This window comes from Scophthalmus maximus, chromosome 6 (genome assembly GCF_022379125.1).
Source record: "Scophthalmus maximus strain ysfricsl-2021 chromosome 6, ASM2237912v1, whole genome shotgun sequence".
NCBI lineage: Eukaryota > Metazoa > Chordata > Actinopteri > Pleuronectiformes > Scophthalmidae > Scophthalmus > Scophthalmus maximus.
Window position 1 is genome coordinate 11130001 of NC_061520.1, and position 15733 is coordinate 11145733.

The 15733-nt window shown below is 41.9% G+C and overlaps 2 protein-coding genes across 4 annotated transcripts in view; both read left to right on the forward strand.

Annotated features, from left to right (window-relative positions):
* LOC118309175 (ras association domain-containing protein 1) overlaps positions 1 to 11517 on the forward strand; it is a 14338-nt gene extending 2821 nt beyond the window's left edge. Inside the window, exons 4-10 of one of the 3 annotated variants that reach the window (XR_007030840.1) lie at positions 6818 to 6922; positions 7013 to 7301; positions 7390 to 7505; positions 7625 to 7886; positions 10506 to 10744; positions 11128 to 11213; positions 11455 to 11517. Coding sequence is in view for 2 of the 3 variants with exons in the window: in XM_035630995.2 (XP_035486888.1) it covers positions 4392 to 4568; positions 6818 to 6922; positions 7013 to 7301; positions 7390 to 7505; positions 7625 to 7771 (834 nt within the window). In the remaining variant the exon portion in view is untranslated. Of the gene's footprint in view, positions 1 to 4045; positions 4569 to 6817; positions 6923 to 7012; positions 7302 to 7389; positions 7506 to 7624; positions 8812 to 10505; positions 10745 to 11127; positions 11214 to 11454 lie in introns of those variants that run through there. The other 2 variants (XM_035630995.2, XM_035630994.2) reach the window with 2 other exon arrangements.
* Positions 10596 to 12355, forward strand: tusc2a (tumor suppressor 2, mitochondrial calcium regulator a). Its single transcript, XM_035630996.2, has 3 exons — positions 10596 to 10744; positions 11455 to 11575; positions 11659 to 12355. The coding sequence occupies exons 1-3, from the start codon at positions 10596 to 10598 to the stop codon at positions 11722 to 11724; spliced, it is 336 nt and encodes a 111-aa protein (XP_035486889.1). The 3' UTR covers positions 11725 to 12355.
* The last annotated feature ends 3378 nt before the right edge of the window (positions 12356 to 15733 follow it).

Genomic DNA, 15733 nt, shown 5'->3' on the forward strand with positions numbered 1-15733 from the left:
TTCGGTCTGGTACATTGTGTGCCACCTGATTAGATGCTTTACGGAACCAATCCGTAGATTTGGAGCCAAAAACAGGAAATGTTTAACACTATAAAATAAATACACACTGCTCACCCAAAACCACGAATTGCACAGGTTCAACTGAGAAGGACCGGACCATGAAGGGGCTTGTATGTGAGAACGCGAATGTTGCTCCGGACATCAGTAGAATTTTGGGAAAATGTCTGAGTGAGCCCATGTGACAATACAGCAGGAAGATCTGTGGAAGATTCACAGCGACGAGTGAGTGCTCTACCCTGACGCCACCTCTTGCCTGAATGTTCCTGAAATTTTCACGACGTTGTGAATACATTTGCCTCGGATGATCTCCAGCTGCTTTTTTCATATATGAAAGGCAAACTCCAGAATATGTCTGGAAAATTGGGTCTGGTCATTTTCTGGAGTTTGCCATTTACAGTATGCCTGAAAACAGCTTGTATGATTGCTGTTAGTAATCATGCAAAGTAGCACCAGGTAAGGGCGGGAGGGGTTTGCTGGTAACATCAAATTTGTATAAGGAAGTAAAGAGACTTTTAAGAAAAGGAAGTTTGTTGTTGAGAAACACAAAACGTTGTATTTTGTGTTTCTCAAGCACTTTGTGCAATATCTCGTTCCGTTTATCTCAGAGTCACTTAAACTCATATATGTTCATGTAATAGACATAAGAAAACGACAAAGCAGATTCAAAAAAAGACTCTAGACATGAACCTTCCTGTTAGTCTATATCAAGCAGTTAATGTTTACATGTTCAGGGACATAACAACTAGTAAAACATGATCCAGATAAACAGGATATAACATTAATTTGTGATCCGCCCAGAAGGGATCTTATATCGAATTCATTTTTTTTCTTCAGCAAAGATAATGTCTCAACCCCGGCTGCTCTCCTTGTTAGGTCTAAGTTGCAGAAGAGTCCTCGCTATGCTTTTCTGCACCACAATATTATTATTTTGTTTGCGAGGGAATTCAAGGATTCAAGCCTGTAGTTGTTCAAGGCAGCAGGGTTCGGTTTCCTAGTAATGGGTTTTATTATTGACTCTGTATCAAGCAGCTGTTGGGTATCAGAAGACTGGAATCCAAAACACCTCAGCGAACTCTTGTGCTTTTGTGCACGCTGGCCTTTTACACAACAGGTATTTTGACTTGACACAGCAGTAAAACCACAGAGGGAAGTAGTTACACTGATGATTGGCTCTGTTATATCAGAGCGGACCAGTGATGTTGGTGAGTCAGAGCCCTTGAGCTGGCTCCCCGGTAATTACATTTATTATTTAAACATTTACTTTTAAATGAAAACAACCTGTTGGGGAAAAAAAAGATATGACGTGTTCCATGGAAAAGCGGATTTGTAATTTGTAATTCTGCAAGCTTTGTATCATTTAGAAGTAGGCCTGTCATGATAACTCCTTTTTGTTGCAGGATATATTGTCCCCGAAATTATCGCGATAAACAATATTATCATCCTTTAAAGACTATTCTTTTGATACTGAATCAGGTGAGCTTGGTCGTTGCGTGTGCAAGTCCCACACAATTTGTGTTGCTGCTGAGAGAAATGTTATCCAACATTCCAGAAAAATACAAAGAAATCCATATTTTTCTAATATTTTATAGACCAAAACCAGTGATTTATTAATCATACGACGACAACAGATGAGAGGACAGAAGCAGCGAGACTTGCTGAACTGTTGTTGACGTTCAGTCTTATGACAACACACACGCATGTAGACACAATGGCTGTTATTGAGGTCAATAAAAATTATTGAGTTCATATTCATGTATCGTACGATAAGACAATAATGTGATTATCTTGACTGGCCTATGTAGAGGCTTCACCGTTGTTTCAGAGTTTGAAAAATATGCTCAGCTGGTTGTGGCAGACTTCACGGTGTATGTGAACACACTGGTTTACACCAGGAGGCACCAAAGTATTTCATGCCAGTACGTTCGTTATCTGCTAACACTAAGCGTCTCTTCAGTGATTTATGATGTGGCCAATGCGGTGATGCCTAAAGATGTGCTCTACAGCTCAGCACGTGAGGAAAATTGCCAGAGATATTTGAAAAATGGTTTGGTCAGTTGGTCTAATGCCCTTGTTTTTTGTTGTTGATTTTTTTTAAGGTAAAAGGGATTATTTTTTCTGCAAATTATAGATATTCATAGAAACACATTTAATAATAATCATGTTTCGCCAGGGCCCAGGCTTATGTACATGCTATGTTGCTTGTTTTATCCACAGCTCCAAATATTTCATTCATAATGATTTAAAAAAACGAAAAATATCAAGAAATGTTTGACATTTTTACTTGCAAAGTGACTCAAATGATTAACTGATTATCGAAATCTCACCGATTCTGTTCATAATTCATGGGGGACTTCAAGGAGGACCACTCAGCCTGTAACAGGCTCATAATGTCTTCTTTTCCACATTTGAAAGAATGATCCTTGTAACAATAATACTAATGAACTTTATTCATATAGCACAATTCATGCATACAATGTAACACAAAGTGCTTTCACATAAAAGCAGTTAAAAAGATAATGTCATCTGTGTTGTCTCAGCTTCAGGTGGAGACTTAAAGTTCTTAAAATTTTGCGAGAAAAAATAAATCCTCATTTGTGATTGATTTATGGAAAAAAAGTTAAATGAACTAGTTGAAACATTTCAAGAAGCACACCCACTCCTTTTTATGAAAGAAAATGCAGAATCTACAGATATTGTTCACAAATGTTTTAAGCTGAACACAAGATGTCTCCAACCTAACAAAACATGTGTTCTGAAAGTTAAATTGATGCAGTCTCTCTCTCTCTCACTCTCTCAGTGTGTTCCTGGTTTTAACTTTAACTATTCTAAGTCACATTTTCTTTGCTAGAGCAGTTGCTTTTAAGACTATGATTCATTTTTTGGCATTTAAAAAAAAATACTGCTCCTATGGTCAAAATGAGCACTGCAATCATGGTTTCATCCATATCATATCATAAAAGATCCACTCTCATCTAAAGCTTTTAAATTTGGGGAAGAGATGTCTGCTGTTTTAGCATCAACAGCCCAGTTGTCTCTGTTCTGCTGTCTTCAGTCACGTGTCAAATAACTGAAACTGAAAAAAAAACTGAACCAGCTGCAACAGTAGAATGCATGTATATTAATGCATCAGTAATAATAATGATCTAATGAAATAATATATAATAGTTCAACCATCACAGGTGACATTTCATCCATTGAGTAATTTTTACTTTTGATACTTTTTTGTTTTCCTGTACATACTTTTTTACTTCAGTAACACTTGGCCTGTTAGCACCTCCACCCTAAATGAAGGCCCATTTATGAGGCCTGTAGGATCCAGGGCCAAGGGGTATCTGCCTCTTTTTAGTCTGATGGAGGTGTGATTTTCCCTACTCTCAATCCTCCGCAACAGATAATGAAAGAATGATTTAGGGCCGCAACTAACGACTATTTTCACTATCGATTATTCTGTCGATTATTTTTCTCGATTAGTTGTGTGGTTCATAAAGTGGTGAAAAATTCTGATCGTGTTTCCCAAAGCCTAGGATGCTGTTTTGTTTTGTCCACATCCAAAAGGTAATCAGCTTACTGTCATAGAGGAGCAACAAAAAACAGAAAATATTCACATTTAAGAAGCTGAAATCAGAGAATGCCCCCCCCATGAAAACTACTTGAACCGATTAATCGATTTCTCAAAATTGTTGCTAATTGTTGTTAGTGTAGTAGTCGATTACTAACTCGATTAACCGTTGGAGCTATAGAGTGACCGTAGTGGCTTATTTCCAGTTCACATGGCCGCGGTGGCCCGTCGTCACATGGCCTCTTCTCAGGGCATAGGGAGGGGGCGGGGCTTAGGGAGGGGGCAGGAAGCAGCAGCAGCATCATCCGTGGGGACGCTGGCATTTCCGGTCGGCGTCCAATCGCGTCCGGCGTCGGCAGGCTTGTGTATTTTCCAAACTCAACCCAACGGCCCTGGGGTGGTGCCGCGGGGGGGGGGGGGGGGGGGGGGAGGCAGCGAAGGGCGGGGGCCTGACTACATCCGGTTTCTCACGGACAGTTTGCATAGTGTGAAACGTGGCCGGTAGTTTCAGTTAGAGGAAAGAGAGAGAGCGAAAAGAAACACCCGGTAGGATTCTGACGACTTTAACGTTTTGTTATCATCCGACATTTTGTTTCACCGCTCGTGACCGAAGCCGTTGTTGAAAGTTACGTCGCCGTCGCGCTTCTCACACGACTCCGCTAACAGTAGTTAACTTCTTACACACCTTTTTTTGTTGTGTGTGTCGCCTTCGCTTCGGTTTCCGCCGTCGACTCCTTCGTGTAAAGTGTATTTTGTTTGAGCGGTAGTCGACATGACACACGCGGCCGGCGGCGCCGACAAAGCTCGGTCCTTCGACCTGACGTGGGGCAGCTCCACCTCCAGCGGCTACTGCAGCGACGAGGAGCCCGACTCCGAGTTCGAGCAGTACTTCACCGCCAAGACATCGCTCTTCCCCAAAACCCGGAAACCCCTCTTGAATGCCAAGCAGGTGAGAAGGAGAGAGGAAAAAACTTATTAGACCCTAATAATAATAATCAAAAGCTCTAACTTAATGTAAAGCGGAAGTAGGAGCAGAGGGAGGGAGAGGGAGGGGTGATGGGTGGTTCATGGAGCAGTAGTGTGGATACTTATGATCACTCTCTGTCCGATTTTTTTTTTGGTAACTTGTCCATAACTTTTGGGGTCATAGGTCAGGGGGAAGGGCCCAGCATCAGCACCCCTGCTCTGGATGAAGCTGCTGCTGTTCTGTCTGTGTGTGTGTGTGTGTGTGTGTGTGTGTGTGTGTGTGTGTGTGTGTGTGTGTTTGCTCAAGGGTACCCTGGCACAGAAGATGCTGGCCAAGTGGAGGGTGAAGCTTCGGTTCCTCCAGTTCTCTAAACACATTTGAGGCTTGAGTTGTATAAAGTGCATATTAGCACTGGGTTGGGGGAAAGGCAGAGCAGACACTGTTCTTATTTTGCTTAAAACACACACACACACACACACACAGAGAGCATTTCATTTTTCAGACCCACGCCTGACCTCACGCTCAGAACAACCCGAATGTCTTGTTTCGTGACGCACGCTGTCTCTTCTCAGGTTTCCAGCTTAAAACCCCACTCATTAATTCCCACTCCCTCGTCTTTCAGGTTTTTTCCACACCAAGTTTCTCAATCGAAGATGAGTCACGGAATGTTATTCGTATGTTTTGTTCCTTTTTTTGTCGCCCACTCAGCTATGTGTTTCTTCATTGTGAAACCAGTGCTGTTTTTACTGTAAAACACACGACATTCATAGTTTTCCTGTCTCTGTGCAGAAGCCATTTTTGTTATTATTGTTATTTGTTGCTGTTGTTGTCGTAGCCTATACAATTATTGGCACACATTGACACTCCTTGTGCAGGCATGTAGAGACACAGTTGTTGTGCATGCTCTCCTCCTACTGTTACCATATTGGAAATCCAATCTTGGCCGTCCTACTGATTTATTGACATGTTAACAGCAGCGCATTAACTCTACAGTCTTTCAATTTGCCTAAGGTTGCTGCCATCGATCTTGTTGGGCTTGACGAAAATTTCTAACCTACTCAGCCCTTTTAATGCTGAAAACTTGTTATTATACAATCTGTGGCTCCATAGTTCATCTCATTTTCAAATTAAAACAGAGGCTTGGAAAATTTAATTGTGCTATTTCCCACCTATATTTATTTAAAAAATGTTAGATGTTGGTCCAAAAGGGCTGTAAAGTTGTCCCAAGTGTCTTTGCTAACGAAAGCGGCATCCAGACCACTTGAATGGATATATTGATGTTTAGGTTTTACGTTCCCAGAACCCCCACCACTGCTCCTGCCATCAGCAATTAGCTGGAGTCCAGTACGTAAAACAAATTTGTGATTGTCTCTTAGCCATGTTGAATGTTGGATAGACACAGGAAAAGCCCTAATTGAGTTAACGGTCATGCAGATGCTATTGGCCAAATGTGCATGACTGAAACATGACTGGGAGTGTGCCGTTTGATGAGGCAGATGACTGCACAGGATGTGCCGGTAAAACAAGGGAGGGCATTGTCTCTCATACTTGTGAGAGAGCCTAAGTGGGGAGGCTATTTATATATGAATACCCAGTCGAGGAATGCAGTGCAGAACCGTTGGTCACAGCTGCAAGCCCCCCCCCCAACACACACACACACACACACATTCTTCGTCCCTTCAGCCTTCCCACACCAGGGATCAGAGCAGTCGAAGAGGATTGGGCAGAGCTGACATCATCGTTTTCGCCTCTGCTCCGTTGTCAGGAGGTTGAGTTTGCTGATGCAACCTGTGCTGAGTTTCAGAAATGACTGAAACTCAGCACCGGTTACAGTGCTGAGTTTCAGTCGACAGAAAGTCCCCAAACAACACATTTGCTAAACCAGTTGGTGTTTGTAATCTTCTTATCGATGTAGCGAGATGGATGTTTAGATTTTTCTTGAAATGTTTTTTTTTTAAACTTTTCTGTGGTCCACGTGATGAAACCGCATCTCACTTCCTGAAAAAAACTATTAATATATCAATGTTGTCAAAGCAGCAGCAAGCTGCCACTTGCAATGAGTCACAAATATGTTTTTTGGTCATGTTTTCGTGACTGGATCAATGCAAGGTATATAATGGCTGTATTTTTTTGCAGTACATGTGTGTGCAGTCTCTCATATTGTTGTGGCTTGGAGGTGAGCACTGACACCTGGTGGTTTAACACTGTATCTCACTCACTGTCCCCCACAGGATGAACAAAGTGAATGTGGCAAACAGGACTTGACAACCGCAGTCATTCAGCAGAAGGTGAAGGAGTACAATGCTCAGATCAACAGCAATCTGTTCATGAACGTGGTGAGTATTGATAAAAGACAACTTGCCTGTGCATTTTAATGTGAATGTGTTTTTTCCTTTCGGTGTAATGTTTTCATGTTGTCTCAACAGAACAAGGATGGTTCCTACACTGGCTTCATAAAAGTACAGTTCAAGTTGGCACGACCTGTGTCAGTTCCACCTCCTAAGAAAGGAGGCCATGATGCTGGAGGAGGGAGGAGGGCTACCGGAGTGAAGCGTCGCACCTCTTTCTACCTGCCAAAGGATGCATCCAAGCACCTGCACATAAGCTCTCGCACTTCATCTCGTGAGGTCATTGAAGCTTTATTGAAAAAGTTCACCGTGGTGGACAATCCTGGCAAGTTCGCTCTGTTTGAGCGCACAGAGCGTCATGAGCAGGGTATGAACGCCTTCTTCGTTTCATTTATGAACGTTTTTTCATCTAAATTTGTTTGCTGTAAAATAAAGTGTATTTTTGTCTCCTTCAGTTTATGTTCGCAAGCTGTCTGATGTTGAGCATCCACTCCGCCTGCGTCTGCGTGCTGGACCCAATGAGAAAGTCCTCAGTTATGTGCTCAAAGAAAACGAAACCGGAGAAGTCAATGTGAGTGCAACAAGGACAAGAGAATAAGGAACCCACACCACACAGTGCTTCTCACACACATGGTTAGTTTTTGTACTTTACAGGCACTAATGTAGTTTTTCTCCCCATCTCATTTGCAGTGGCATGCCTTCTCCATGCCTGAGTTAAAAAACTTCCTCCGCATTCTGCAGCGTGAAGAAGAGGAACACGTCAAGCAAATAGTGCAGCGATATGCTCTGGCCCGCATCAAGATGCAGGAGGCTCTGGCTGGCACCACCCCCGGCTGACATGACTCTGCATTCGGGATTAAACGTGCACCTCTTGGCTGGACAATCACCCGACGATGACCAGTCATCCCTGCATCCAAAGATCCCAGAGAAAACAACTCAAAACGCCTCTTAGGTGAACGAGAGAATGAGACAGCGCGCAAGACAATGAGATAGAGCTGGCGCGGATGTGCGTGTGAGATGATGCGAGAGATGAGAAGTGCCTTACACCTGGAGAGTCTGATGTGCCTGAGAGAATGAGTGGAGAGAGACGAAGACTGGCAAATGAGACGTTGGTCGTATCCCTGTTTGGGCACCAACTAATGTTCCTGTACCTCAGCTGTGTCACTTTAGCTTTAAAGAAAATGTCAGTGGTGGTTTTGCCATCATAAATTGTTAAAAAATAATCACTTTGTCAATTATACATTAGTAGACAGTGTAGAAACTGTGTAATAGTTGAGCAGTAAATAATTTTGAAATAACAATATCCTGTCATTTTTCCATAATACAAGATTGATAACATGTCAAACAAACCATTGTTGCTCCTTTTAAAATACATTCAATCAGTCTTGAACAACCTCCCATAAAAAAACATACTTCTTAACCTCATATTGACATTTTCCCATCTGCTATTCTTAAATAAAGTTAAACACATATTTGCTGCTGAAAAGGTATTTGGATTTCATTAGTCCCAGTCTCAAAAGTATGCCATGTCCTCTCCACGCCCTTAATGGGTGCAACACTTTTTTTATTTTCATAGTTGTGTGTATGACCTATGTATGGACAAATGTATGCCGCTGTATGGACAAATGTATGCAGTTGTGAACGTCTGGGAGAGAAATGTCAAAGTCACTCTTGTTGACTGGACATGTGAATGAACACTGAACACTCTGTCATTCCTTATATCTTTGTTTTTTTTGTTGTTCCTTAAATCTAATGTTTGTCTTCTATTTTTCCAACTCACTTTTCTTTGTATTCACCTATGCACAAATGTACATGTTGTAGCAAGCGTGAAAATGTGTGACAAAATGTGCACTGCGTTCAGTAAAGAGTTGCCCAGATCTGTCTAGTTTTTGTATTTTTTTTTTTTCCAGATATCACAAATTATTATTGAAATATTTCCCTTATTTAACAATGAAATTCCCTAAAGTAATGCCCCTGAAAACAATCCATTTTAAATATAAACATGCAGTTAAGATTATTTCAATGTGGCAAATGACTTCACATGAACGCGTCCAATGTGACGCTGCGTGATTAAACGCGCGTTCCACTTTGACTGCTCAGCCGGTGTCGGGCAGATCAGCTGATCACCTCGCCAAGGACCAAAACAGCTAAAGCTAGCTTAACGTAGCTGGTGGTTGTAAAAAAAGAAGTTATGACAGGAGAGACGGTCTGACGGCGTGTGACACGGTAGGATATGAACCAGATGTCGGCGGTGCGTTGTCGTGTGGTCGCGTAGGAACATCATCATCCCGCGTTCGCTCTGGAGAAAGCGCCGTCTTTTCCCAGGCTCGTGCGTCGGTGGTACAAGCTAACAAGCTAACTCACCTCAACGTGCAGGTAGCATGATGGGAGGTGTCATTAGCCACGGTGCTCGATTGTCATACGATCGTTTTTATTCAGAACAGAATGTGTGTAATAGGTCTGAAACAACGCGTGTGTTTATACATATTGATATAGAAATATGACAACAGTTATGATTCAGGTGGCTTCGCGTTTACAGTTCGGTTATTGAATGACCCGATCGTTAGCTAGCTAGCTAGCTAGCTAGCCTCCTGTAAAGCTAGCACAACGTAGCAAGGGAGGCTCGAGGAGCCAACGAGGATCCGTCGTGTGTCTGTAGGTTCGACTCGGGTAAACGGAGTCAAACTGGCTTTTTCTCATTCCTCACACTGTCTGTAGCGTGAACTGTGCGTCACACATGGTGCATGTTGTAGCTATTCTTTTAAAAAATGCATTAGATCCAACTAGTCAACAGTCTAAAAGGGTGCTGTGCAGTAGAGCAATAATATTGATGATAATCAAAATAGTAAAACAGCTTTATTTCTATAGTACTTATCTAAGCAAGGTTACAAGGTGCTTGGCAGTTTATATATTCAAACAGCACATAAAGTAAGAAAGATTACATTAAAGAAAATAATTAAAACAACCATCATCAGTTAAAAGTAAGGCATTAAAAGGCTTTCCTATAAAAATGTTGGGGTTTTTTTAGCAATAATTTAAAAACAGGTAAATTCCAGAGCCCTGGAGCCTGTACATGGAAGCTAGTTGATACCCAGGATATGTTTTTGTAATCTGGTTTGACTTGACCTAACGGTGACCTGGATAAACCAACCTGTACTGCAAAGCTTCTGGAGCCCACTAAAAGTGTTGTTGTTAAGCTCAATATCTGCTGCGCTTTATTGTTAGTCACATTACTCCAATTTCTTTTGTCCCAGTGAGGATCCTGTAGAACGATGACTCTAGTTTTCCAGTTATACGATTGGTCAGTGGTTGGTCTGGTGACTGGCGACCGGCTATGATCTCTTATCTCGAACTTAATCTGCTCCGGAGCAGGTCCACCGTTCAGCATAGGTTACCATGGCGATTTACCCCGGTAAGAAGAGAACCAGCGTCGTAGGATGTCAAACCTGAAGTTACCTCCGCCTTGACTAAGGAACTACTAGCAAGTGTTCATTAGAAGATCTAAGGTCTTTAGAAATGGTCACACCCCGCGATGCAGTTAAAATGTGTCCTTTCTTTGTGCACTTTTCAGATCCTGGTCTCAATGAGGAACTGAGAGCATCTGGCCACCAACCAGATTGAAACGTTTCAAGTGGAGACTAACTATGCCTTATCTCTGAGAATGGGCGGAAGTGGATCCAAAGCCAAAGGTGTCTGGCCTTTCTCAGGCAGCGTAGCTGGAGGCGATTCAGCCGGCGATGGGAACGAGCAGTCTTTGGCCCGTCTTAAAGGTTCCAGAAATGCAACGCCGTTTGTTTTTACCAGGAGGAGGTAAATGATGCATCATTGGTAAATGGGTCACCATGTAGGTAGCTGAATGTGATGATGTGAACAGCTCTATAATAAAGACATTTTATGATACTATTATAAAGCTGATGGTAGAGACGACATAGAGCAGAGAGAGTTGTGGGAATTACAAAGGTCCCCGAGCTGACAAAAATCAGGGACCTTGCAGTTCATCATTAACGACCCATCCCCCATCTCAAGGCCGCCTGGGTCGTCCAAACAGAATGTCATTGATAATGTTCAGCAGCTCTGTGTTTTTCTAGAGATAATGTCCTGGTTCCTCCAGTTAATCCACACACTTTGCAAACAGGCTTTCCTCTGAAGGAGTGGTCACAATAAAACCTGTCCTTATCCTGTGTTTTTGGCAGATCAATTCAAGAACATTTATCCCCAGTGGAGCAATTAAAAACGCTGATGGCATATCACACACATACTTAAAACCTAATTAAAACAGGTAAACAATAATTAACTAAATAAATAAAATACGAAAAAGTATTTAAATATCCCTCACCTGCTTAAGTGATGGACATCTCAAGACGTCTGCACATGAAACAAATGAACTGCAGGCCGCCCGAGGCAAAGTTTGTATTTTGGATGAACTGACTCTTTGAGATTCAATTAGCTCTGAATCGGTGCAAGTTGTTTCCTCGTCTGACGTGTAGTTCCAAACTGATGTGTACTTTCTGTGTCGGCAGCTCTTTATACTACGATGAGGACGGTGACCTTGCCCACGAGTTTTACGAAGAGGCAGTGGTGACCAAAAATGGCCGGAAGAAGTCCAAGTTGAAGAGGATCCAGAAGAATTTAATTCCACAGGTTTGTCTGGGGCCAAATTATAGTGTGTTCTGTTAGAATTGTCCTTCATGCGGATTCTCAATATTGTGTGTCCTCTCTTTCAGGGAATTATAAAGCTCGACCACCCCTGTATTCACGTAGATTTCCCCATCATCCTCTGTGAGGTGTGACGCATTGCACAGGACTGATCTGCTATGAGGTGCAGCCGCGGGTTCTCATCTCGGAGCAAGGTGTATTTCCAGTCATGGTCGAGGCTGGAACTTCCGTCACGCTGAATTGATATATTGAATGAAATGTTATACATTTTAATTCACTTATAGTCAAGAGTGCCCTGTCCACAAAAATCCATATTTTGATATTCGACAACAGTAGAGATGCCACAGGTTGTGTTTCCACCACCCAGCGGATATGTAAGCAGTCTTAGAGAATACATCAAACTGAGTTGTAATTCTCTTGAGTTTTTTTTTTTGGCTGGGAAAAACATCCTTGATGTGAAAAGGCTTTAACAGTGTATTGCCTTCTGTGAGACGTAGAGCGTTAGACTCTGTACGTGTCTTTGTATGTGTACATGTGTGCACTTAGGTTTGTTTGTGTGAATGTGTGTTAAGACGGATGTGATTACAGGGTAGGGAGATGAAGGATTGTGAGGTTTATTGTATATATGGACATGTTCTGTATTGTCATGTCTGAGTGTATCTCAGTTACCGGAGCTCAGACCTGCACTAGTGAACAATAATGTACTGTAAATAATTTCAGATTTCTTAGTTGGAAATACTTGAATAAATGGTTTACTGAGCTGAATATTCTGAGTCAAGAAATCTTTTTTGTCATGGAGCTTTTGGCGTCTTTTTATCAGCGTGTTATGGTCTAAGCAGTATCTGTGTACTGTACACAAACTTCACATTTAAAGGAATATTTCAACAGTTGGAAACTAGACACTTTTCTTTACAAGAGTTGGATTAAGAGATTGGTACCGTTGTCATGAGTCTTTGGTTGTCGGACAGATTTAACAAAGGGGGTTTTGTTCTTCTCTAATCTAAAAAGCCAATAAATATTCTTCCTCCAAGTGGAACCTTGGTTTTAGACTGAAAACTCCATGTAGAAATGCTGAAATAATTTTAGCTTAATCAATCGAGTGGTGGCTCTAACATGTTGCCAGCCCTTTCCTGTACTGCCATGGCAGCTGTAACCCTAAAATGTCCAGATTCTGTCGTATTTATAGCTTTTCTTCATCGCCTTCTCGTTCTCCCGTGCTGGCCATTAGGGCTGCTGTGTTCAACTAAAACCACCCCTCCCCTTTCTCCTCTTAATTCCCCATCGTGCAAAAATGAGGGTAATCTGCAGATTTTCTTTTAATATAAATTATTTATTCTTCACTTACAAGTAAGATGGTCAAACCTCTAGATGGCAGCAGAAATCTATACCCATATTGCTGTATCTAATGGTTTTGTCATTTACCCCCGAGAGACAAAACTCTACAGTTAAGACTTCTCCGAAAGATTCACGGTATAATTGAATGTGACGTTTGAGGTGAAGACTCCAAAGACTCAAATCCTATCCGGACGTGGCCTGTATTGCAAGCTGGCGCGATATCAAACTTTAATGGCAGTGTTAACATATTTCAGTGCGTACAGTGGAGAGATCCCCACAATAAACGGGCAGGGCTTCCTCTGCAGCCATTCTCTGGTGTGTGTAATTGTGTGGAATGTGGCTGGGTGTGTTTTGGGCCAGAGGTCAGTCACTTTGATGTATTTCCTCTCCACTGGTCTTTGATGTTGTTGCTGCCAAGTCCGGCCCGCATTAAAAGGATGTACCCCTCCTTGTACCAACTTATGAACCTCGTGAATATGACACTGGTTAACCGTGTGTTTGATCTGTGCAACATGTTCCCCTAATGTCTACAGTGTGTGGATACAGGTTAACGTCGTCCATGTGGCGGCGGTTGAGAGAGATAGTCATTATAAATGATCAGCAGGCTTAAAAAAAGAACTAAAAACATGCTTTGAATTATAAACAGTAAAAGAGAGTCCTTAAACAAACTGTAGTGGTTTTAAAGTAAGTGCTTATTGTAGCTTAGAAGTTGAGGTGAATTATGTTGCTTTTTACTGTGGTATCGTATGATCACATACAGTCCACAGGGTACGGAATGGAAAAAAAATAGTGTTCTAGGAAAATTAATGTTAATATCCCGTGTATCTGATGATGACATGAGTCCACATGAAAGAATGTGTAAACCAGTCGTTTTAAGCCTTTTAAGTTTGCATTTTGGGGGCCTCAAGTAACATCTGGGCACTTCTCACATATCCATATTTTATTGTCTTCTTATACAAATTACGTGTGGTCTCTAGAATGAGGTATAGTAGATGAAATTCACTTTATTCCTAGTTTACCATCTCACACAATAACCAAATGTGTCGCAATTCTGTGTTCACGTTCAGGAGGCGTACTAAAAGTGGAAGGCTGTGTTTCCAGTTTTTCCCTGCCATTGTTTTCGCTTCCTGGCGGTCCCCGACTTGTGCTGATGTAATGCTCGGGAGGCAAAGGTTAAAGGAAAGCCGAGAGGAGGCTTCATTCACATGGGTCGTTTCACGCTCCACACTTTCCTCCAACAGACAGAGCAGCGGAGGAAGAACGACGGAGAGAGAAAAACCCATGACATGGTGATGTGTGAGTCAGCAAAGCTCAGAGAACAAATAGCGGAACGGACTCTGACACAGGAAAACATCTCACTTCCAGGGCCCCCGCCTCATCCTCACGCCCGATCATGTGCTCCTGACATCCCTCAGCTCACGTGTATCTGAAAAAGGAAAAGTCTAAATTTCAGATGCACACCGACCAACTTCTGTTCACACTCAGATTTCCTACTTCTTCCAGGCTACACGGGCCTCCAGAGTCGGAAAAAAGGCTTTTAAATTGGTAAATGATGCGTCTGTGTGTGTGGCCTCTATACGCTCCCCTCTCACGGCCATTACTCTCCATGCCTAACCCTGGTTCTCCGCTGCCCCATCGGCTGTTCTTGGCAATGTGACGGCTTGTGGTACTCAGTTACTTCCCTGAGCCATTGCCAGAAGGCTGTCGTCACATGCCTCAGGCAGCAGTGGCATCTGTGTGCCAGAGGCCTTGTGCCCACCGTCTGAAGTGTGCTCAGAGCATCAGTGGAAAAAACAATCACATTATAATCATTCACCTAAAGTGGCAACACTCCGATGACAAAGTTAAGGAGTTCAGTGAAACTAAAAGACCTGCATTCATCATTTGACTTAGATTAAAAAGATGTACTGGAAATGTAATTTAACTAGGGAAATGTATTGTCATCCTTTTCCCGGCGTATTTCTATTCCAAAGACAAAATACTCCTCGTCTTTTGTTTGAAAACCATAGCAGATTTTACACCTCATGAAATATGATGCATCATTATACAGCAAAGAACCGAACAAGTTTGATACAACCTGCTCAGCTACACAACATGTTTAAGTGTGAATGCATCAACAAAAAAATACATTTACTTCTGATACATTAAGTGTATTTTGTTAATAATACTAGTTTATAATTCACCGTAACACCGCATCATGATTTATGAGTTTTGTGTTTCTTTGCAAAATGGACAAACACAGTATTCCCAAATGATGTTAAGGTAAAAAAGTTCAGCAGACCTGCCTCTGATCTCAAGCGAAACGTTTTTGGATTTGAATTGTGCATCAGGAGTTTTGCGCAACAAGTTTGTTTTAAATCAACTTCTGATCATTGAGATTTAAGGGCCCCTTGACTTTGGAACAGCCTGCCTGAGGAGAAGGCTGGCAGAGTATGTGCCTTCTTTTAAGTCACTTTCCCATTCCTATTGACTTGCTTTTATGTGATGTTGTCTTTTTATATCTATTTTTAATACAGATATGTGACCTGAAAACCGTATTATTGTTGGAATGATGATTTTAATTGTCTGTGATTTGTATGTTTTTGTGAAAGAACTTTGCGAAGCTACGTGTGAAAGGTGCTATATAAATAAAATTATTATTATTATTATTATCATAGGCGGAGAGGTCTGAAATGAACTGGTTATTTCACATGAATGATACAGTATCTGAAGACTATGTGCGATTTTGTCAGTGCCCTTCCTCCTGCCTTTAACTACTATGCTCAAAATAGCCATGTCCTCTTATTGCCACCTACTAATTATGATCTC

Excerpts from the sequence above, each read along its gene's own strand:
- tusc2a (XM_035630996.2), top strand. The coding sequence starts at position 10,596 with ATGGGCGGAAGTGGATCCAAAGCCAAAGGTGTCTGGCCTTTCTCAGGC. Across the intron at positions 10,745-11,454 it reads TTTGTTTTTACCAGGAGGAG|CTCTTTATACTACGATGAGG; the intron begins GTAAATGATGCA and ends CTGTGTCGGCAG. Across the intron at positions 11,576-11,658 it reads AGAAGAATTTAATTCCACAG|GGAATTATAAAGCTCGACCA; the intron begins GTTTGTCTGGGG and ends CCTCTCTTTCAG.